This window comes from Etheostoma spectabile, unplaced genomic scaffold, assembly GCF_008692095.1.
Source record: "Etheostoma spectabile isolate EspeVRDwgs_2016 unplaced genomic scaffold, UIUC_Espe_1.0 scaffold00001320, whole genome shotgun sequence".
In the NCBI taxonomy this organism is placed as follows: Eukaryota; Metazoa; Chordata; class Actinopteri; order Perciformes; family Percidae; genus Etheostoma; species Etheostoma spectabile.
Genome location: NW_022602731.1, coordinates 1 through 7,908, shown reverse-complemented (window position 1 = coordinate 7,908; position 7,908 = coordinate 1). Strand labels below are relative to the sequence as shown.

General features: G+C 36.6%; 1 protein-coding gene across 1 annotated transcript; it reads left to right on the top strand.

The window, feature by feature from the left end:
• The first annotated feature begins 1,677 nt into the window (after window positions 1-1,677).
• On the top strand, window positions 1,678-3,945 carry LOC116674959 (myeloid cell surface antigen CD33). Its single transcript, XM_032507114.1, has 5 exons — window positions 1,678-1,829; window positions 2,155-2,238; window positions 2,592-3,002; window positions 3,323-3,643; window positions 3,822-3,945. Exons 2-5 carry the CDS (start codon window positions 2,190-2,192, stop codon window positions 3,866-3,868), a joined length of 828 nt encoding a protein of 275 aa, XP_032363005.1. The 5' UTR covers window positions 1,678-1,829; window positions 2,155-2,189; the 3' UTR covers window positions 3,869-3,945.
• Window positions 3,946-7,908: the final 3,963 nt, after the last annotated feature.

Below are 7,908 nucleotides of genomic sequence, written 5' to 3'. Positions count from 1 at the left end.
TGTAACAGTGATATTTTGACTACATTGATGAATATACATGGGTTAAAAGAGATGAAAGTGAAGAGAAATGTGCAAGTTAAAATTAATAAGTTAAAATGCTGTAATTCATTGCACTGCTTGGTTAAAAATATGATTATTCTGGTTTATTATTCTATTGAGTTGGAGTATTCTGTGATCAGTAGATCTGTAATCCATTGCTTTGACCTTTTCACATACATTGGTTTTAAAAGATAAATAGGATGAAAAGACAATTTGTGTTTAAAAAACTGTCTAATATACCTATAAAACGTTGGGAAAAATACACTGAAAATACATGTGGAAGTATTTCATAGTTTCCTTAAGTTTCCATTTGTGTCCGGTTTTAAGTACTGGTTGAGTTGCTAATCTGTGTTCGATTGCTAATGCCTTGTTCAGACTGTAGGGGAACGTTTGGTTTACGCTCGTCCATTACAACATTGGACTTGAGCAAAGCAACATCGTGTCCGTGTGTAAACTTCTATTTACCCCTTTTACAGGTAAGAACAAAGGTTGTAATATGTTTGATCAATGGATATGGATGTTATTTTTGTTAGGAAGGAAGGCAGTAAAATATTGGTTACTGTGATAACACAAGAACTTGAATTCAGCGGCTAATATGTAAACGTGTTGCTCTATTGTAGCCTGCAGGCTAACGCCGTCACGCAAAGCTAGGTGAAGCGTGGTACTTAATGCAACATCGCCATTGTCCGTGTTAACGTGTTTTATATTGTTTGTATGAGAATGCTGCAGTTAAGAATAGTAGTGTTAGAGTGTTAAATGTGCAAAAGTAAGTAATTTGTGTAAGTGCAACTGGAGTAAGATTGTAAATGATTCTGGATTAATAATGAATGTATTGCAGGAGTATTTTGCAAGGTGTAGCTAAGATATATTTTGTTTATGGAAAATATCTTTTGTTATACGCGTTGTAAACTTGCTGTTATGTTACTGAAAATACCATTACAACATTGGACTTGAGCAAAGCAACATCGTGTCCGTGTGTAAACTTCTATTTACCCCTTTTACAGGGGCACAACATCAACAGGAAGTTATTAGAGAAACGGTGATGCCTTATAAGGCAATATTTAAATGAATAATGATTTCTACTGATCTTTTCTGAGAACACAACTTAGAGATGTTGCACAATAATCCATTAAACCAAAGTAACATGATGTTACAAATATAGACGTGCTTTCAAAACCGCTGCATGCAGTTTGAATTAAGATCTATGATTTGGAAACAATGCTTTTCATGTAGGTATTTAATACACTTAAACAATGACTGGAGTTGTCTTTTTTGAATAAACTAATGATTAAAATAATGACAACTGCTAACAACTAGCTTTGTCAACTGGCCAGATATTAACCAGTTATACTTAACTCACATGCACACACATTTCACTATGGACATCATGTAGTATGCATTATAATGTTGAAGGATAGTTAGTAGATAGGATTGTTTGTTTGTTATGATGACATTTTCTAATTTCACATATATATGGTACTTTCCCCTTCCTAAATTGTCTCACCCCTTCACAGTCGCAAATATGGTCTAAAAAAGACTCATTCAGTGTCAAAGTTGCACATTAACAACGTGACATATTTGATATACTGTATCTGTACATATATTTTAGACTTTTTTTTTTTTTAGATTTTTAGTCTAATGAGAGCCAGCAGTGTCTAGAGAAACTTCCTGGAAACTTGCTGTAGCACAAAGAGGGAAGAAGTACAAAAGGAAGAGGAAGAGTCAGAGCAGAGACATTCAGCAGAGACCACATCGGAGAGAAGAGAGAGCAGCAGAATAAGATAAAAGAGGTAATAAAAGATTTACCTTGTTTTAAAAAGTCTTTTTAGATTTGCTTGTAAACTAAGGTGTGCATTTGACTCAGATTTTGTGGATTATAGCTAGAGCTGCTACAATAAAGTTTATTCAGCAGTTTTTTAGCAAGATATTGCAAAGTTGCAAAAACATTTTGTGAGACTCACAAGAAGATGTTAGCCATATTTTCTAGTGTGAATACAGAAAAGGTGATCATGCAACATCCTGTTTTTAAATCTGTGCTGTCAACCACAGGGATGGTTCTTGTCCAGTTTCATAACCTGAACATTTGAATTTGTATAATGTTTGTGCCTCTAAAAGGAATAGAGACGCACTGTGCCAATCACTGAATCAGGATGTTTGTTCTCATCTGGACAACTCTACTCTTCACTGTGAGAGACACAGGTATGCATCTTTATTATAATCTACTCATGATGCCAACATTAAAAATCTAATTGTTAGCAATGATTTGCCATAGTCAATGTCCTCATAACATTCCCCCATATCTATTGACTCATTTTGAATCTGGGATAAACAGTAATAACTATAGTTATTTAATTGCCTCTTGTCTTCCAACAATAGAAAAAAAAAGAAAATGTTGATAATTAATTTCCGTCGTATGTTTACGCTGCTGACAATAACAGATGTATAAAAAAGACAGTAGTAGCCTTTCTTCCTTTTTTAATTAAATATGGTATATTGTCAAAATGTAAATATCCTCTGTCCCTTTTTTTTCTTTCACTGTTTTCATTTAACAGGTGCCTCCTTGGAGGGAACACCATTCTGTGAGAAAGGATTCTGTATCACTCTTAGTGAAGAAGAAATAACAGCAGAGGCTGGACTCTGTGTTGTGATACCGTGTTCTTTCACCACCAGTTATTACTTCAGACCCCAACATGTAGTTTGGTACAAATGTGAACCATCCAAAACAAAATGTACTGATTCAGACATCATATTCAACACTAACAAGAACAACAACAAAACTCAGTCTGGGTTCAGAGGACGAGTGTCACTGTTGGAGCCTGATGTGAGTCGGAGGAACTGCAGCATCATGGTCAATGACATCACTGAGTCAGACTCTGGATCATATCAGCTCAGAGTTAATGGTTTACTGAATGAGAGGACAGATGGATTTAGATTCTCTCCAAGAACAACTGTTTCTGTCAAAGGTATGAAGTGCTACAACAAATATAAACATCGACAATGTTCATTTTTGTGCTTATGAAATGCACCATTTTGATTGGTGTATTTACAATCTTAATGCAGAATACTAAAGCTGTCAGATAAATGTAGTGGAGTAAAAAATACAATATTTATCTTTGAGATGAAAAGAAAAGACTCAAGTAAAGTACAAGTACCTCAAATTTGTATTTAAGTACAGTACTTGAGTAAATGTATTTAGTTATATTCCACCACTGACCCCACTGAGCTGTTTTTACAAATAATGCGATTAGCTTGCCCTAAATTTAAGTTGCTGCTGTTCCTTTAGATCTGACCCAGAAGCCCACAGTGATGATTCCTCCTCTGACAGAGGGACAGCAGAGCACACTGAGCTGCACTGCTCCTGGTCTCTGCTCTGGATCTGATCCTGAAATCACCTGGACGTGGAGAGGAGCAGGAGAGAAGGACTCTCACATCCCAGGAAACATCACTGATTTTAGGACTGAGAATCTGACTGCTGTCACTTGGAGACACAGCTCAACCCTGACCTTTAACTCTTCAGCTGAACACCACGGTACCAATATCAGCTGTAAGGTCAGCTTCACAAACAACATCACTACAGAGGAGACTGTGACTCTGAATGTGGCCTGTGAGTAAAAAATGCTGTACTTTATTCTCACTTCATTGAAAATGTTTGATTTGAGAAATGTTTGCTCTCATGTCATTTCCAAACTCTGTAGGACTTAACAGCATGTTCTTGCAGGAAGGTTTTGGAGTTTAGAGGAGCTAAACTCTAATGTAATACAGTCTTGGATTTTGTATCATAGATGTAAGGAAGTTAAAGTCTCGGGAATACAAGTGTGAAGGAGGGTGAGACTTTGATTCTGACCTGCAGTGTTGAACGTTTCCCTCCGTCTCTCATCAAGTGGTACACATCTTCTGACAGAAACAAGCAAATGGAACAGATACCGTGAGAGCAATGCTTCTCTTTAAAGTGGTGTGGACAGTTTTCTTAGATAGGAGGAGCTTTTCTGCTCTATAGTGCATGCATTTCTCATGATAGCTCTGAAGGAATAGTGGTGTTAGGGATTGATATGTTCCATGTGCGATTTCTGTCTGATGGCTAGTCTATGTCATGCAGTATGTAAACGCCGTCTCTGCTGTCTGGTATATGTTTACTTGCCACTTTGTTCAATAAATTGTTAATTTTATAACAATGCTATGCAGAGCCAATGCTGCTGGTTCTGCGGGTGCAAATATATTTCAGCCTAGACAGGTTAATATCAACAGGTTTTTGTCTATTTTTGTCAAATTCGGCCGGATGTTGTCCTTTTTTTGTCGTCCTTTTTGAACATACACGTCCACCAAAACAAGTTCCTTCCCTAGGCAATTTTGTTGCGGTAACAGGTTTTGTTCGGTGCTTAGCTCTGCCCAAGACAGTTGTGATTAGTTTTATGAACTGCAAATAGACCAGAGCACGTTTTTCTTTCTTACTGTGTGTTTGCTGTGTTTTTTTGAGATTCTTTTTTTTTGCTTCTGTAGTTTTTCCAAGGATCCTGAGCAGCTCTGGATGTGAGGTTCAGTCGGGGGTCCTAACCTGTGTGTGCATCAGTGAGGGGATTCCTTTACCCACAATCCAATGGCCTCTGTTGAAAAACCATGCTGAGTACTCTGTTATGACCAATATGTCACACCACACAGTGAATATCAGCGTTACTGTATCTGTCAAAGATCACAACTACCCCACTGTTGAGTGTGTCAGCAGCAGTGACGTTGGGGAAGAGAAAAGGAACCTTACGATAAAAACAAGGATTTCAAACAGAGGGTAGGTGTTAACAGAAATACCCCGCAACGTATCACCAATATGTCACATCACACAGTAAACAGCATGTCACCCTAACTGTAAAATATAGCAACACTACTGGTGAGTGTGTCAGCAGCAATTAAAATGGAGAAGTAAAAGTAAACCTCAACATCAGAACTTCAGAGAGGCGAGAACGTGAACACACACATAACCAGTCACTGATATCAATACAATGTGCTATTAACAATGTGTGTTGGCATTAAAGGAGCGATTTGTTGAGCTAATTCATGAAAATATATATTATGCTGAAAAAAAAAGATATCATCAAATAGAGTATATTTCAACATTCTTCATCATTTCAACAGAAGTGTTTTGTAATTTTGTGTCATTCATTAACAGGTTTGTAAATTGGTTTTGTGTGCATACCACCGTGGCCATTTAGTGCACCGTGTTATATAACACTTGCAACTTGTGTTCAATTAACATTATGTTATTTCTAAAAGCAGATGGACCATGTGCAGTGCTTCCATGGGCTGTTGTAGCTGTTGTCTCTCTCATTGTGAATGTCATCTGCATAATCCTCTTGATATTGCTGTGGTATGTTGCCACTTCATCAACATTATTTCATGCTTTGTAGTCTCTGTTATTGCAATAGAGACTTTTACATCAGTCTCACTTTTCTTTTCCACACAGGAACATACGAAAAAAGGTGAAACCAAACCAAGAGGACAGGACTTACATGTCACTGCAAAAAAACCGACCTATCACCAGAGTATGATGTCATTGCTCAAACTCTTAACTAGCGTCATCTTCCAGTAGTGCTGTAGAAGCTGGTACTGCCATACTTTTATTCAACATGTGTTAGATTTTTTTAATATTACCTTTTTTGGATTATTTCAAATTAAACTACTTTATATTTGTTTTATACAGTATTATTTACACCTCTACACATGGATATATTACATTCATTACCGATTAACTGATAGCATTTTTAACTTTGTTTATTTAAACACCTTCACTTATTGTTATGTGGTCTCTAAAAAAGTGATGGAGATGCTTATTGCAATGTACTGTACACTTGTTTAAACAAATCATCCATGGACAAATTGCAAGTTGTACAGAATGCAGCAGCAAGACTTTTGTCTAAGACCAGCAGGAGATCACACATTACTCCGGTGCTTAAGGCTCTTCATTGGCTTCCAGTAGGTTTTAGAGTGCATTTTAAAATTTTAATCACCACTTAGAGAGCCTTGCATGGCTTACTCCAGGATCTATTACCTGCCCATACTCCTGGTCGTTCTCTGAGGTCTTCAGACCAAGACCTTCTAACTGTCCCCAGAACAAGTTTTAAACCAGAGGTGATTGAGCTTTTTCTGTGGTGGCTCAGAGGCTCTGGAACTCACTCCCTTTAGCCTTGAGAGCGTTGGATTTTGTGGAAACTTTTAAAAAACACCTCAAGACACATCTTTTAAGACAAGCTTTTAACTAGCATATGGCTTAGTAATTTATGTTTTGCTGTTTAATTTGTTTTTACTGTAAAGCACTTGTGACCCTTCTTGTCTGTGAAAGGTGCTATATTAAAAAAGTTTACTTAATTACTTCTGAGAGATTTCTAGTATAATCACAGTCATCTGTTATAGCTGGGATCTAAGATTTCTCCACCAGTGAAAAGCTCTGAAAACGTTATTGTGTGAGTGAAATGTATTTCTATTGATAGTAAAAATGTTTATCAGATGTTATTGTGATTGCAACTGTATCTTTAACAATGTCTCTGGAATATACTCTGTAAGATGTAAAAGTTTATTTTTGCAGCATGGTGTATATATTGTTTTGGACAATAAAGGCCATTTTAATTTCTAATGAGGTAGAGATTTAGTTTGTCAACTATCACAAACATGAAAAGTCACTATGGCTACAAATATTTGTCTGAGACTATGTGGCACATTTTATTACCTCTCCATTGTGAAATAAAGAAAAACAAGTTAATGTTAAGTTATTCACTTCACGTCATGCTAGACCTGCAACTTAGATGCGTTATTCAAAACATTTTTACAGTACCACCTCTTTTAAAAAGGTGTTGCGGTGTGAACCAATATGCTACCATATTGTTGTTTTTTGTAAATAGGCAGTGTCTGTTACAGTGTCTCTGACCTGTCTGTTACAACAGAGCATTTCCAACTACTATCTGCAATGGTTCGTTCATGCAATTGTAATGTGCACACATTAGTTGATTGTGACTGAACTGTTGACAGTTTATTTGGCAGCTCACGTGTGTAGTGTGTGGGCTGTAGTGATGTCATACTTTTCTGAGAATAGTTCAGATATTACAAACACTCACACACACACCAAACACCACTCACGTTTTCAAGAGGTTTCATGCCACTTTCAAGGAAAAACAACTACTACAGAAAAGCAAACATACAAAATTTGTTTTCTTTTATTCATAATAAAATAGGATACATGATGCAATGCAATATAATGTGCATGTCACATGATTCATGTCGGTGTCAGTCTCAGGAGAGAAGATACAATGTCATACACTAAGCGGAGACACTTCCATGACGGGCCCTTGAATATTGCTGAGATATTACTGTATCAGAACTTGTTATATAACTGTCATAACTATTTATCTATGAAGCATCTTTCCAGAACCGATTTGAACAACCTGTTTTCACAGTAAAAGTAGCCTATTAGATTGTGGTGACCAAATTAAACTGTGCAACTATGGAAAAACTGAATGTTCAATATCCTGTATAAAATTATGTAATGTCATCTGGGAGTTCCCTTTGTTCGTTATTTTTTTTTGCCACTGAACTTTGCAACAATGCATTTCTACTGCATTGGCCATGTAAAGTTTGTCCACTTACGGTAACACTTACTGTTCTCTGTGAGATGCAGCAATGCTGACACAGATGTGCAAGTGTTCTTGTTTTGATGACAAAATAAAGACAATCATTAACAAGTAGTCAGCCTATCAGTGATTGTCATACATCACATATCCCTTCGGTTTCCCACTATGGATTTTGATTAAAAGATTGGGATACACAGTGCAAATGGTTTCTTTCCAAAAAGAAAATGGTGAAGTTGGTTTCTTAATTCAAAGCTGCGGT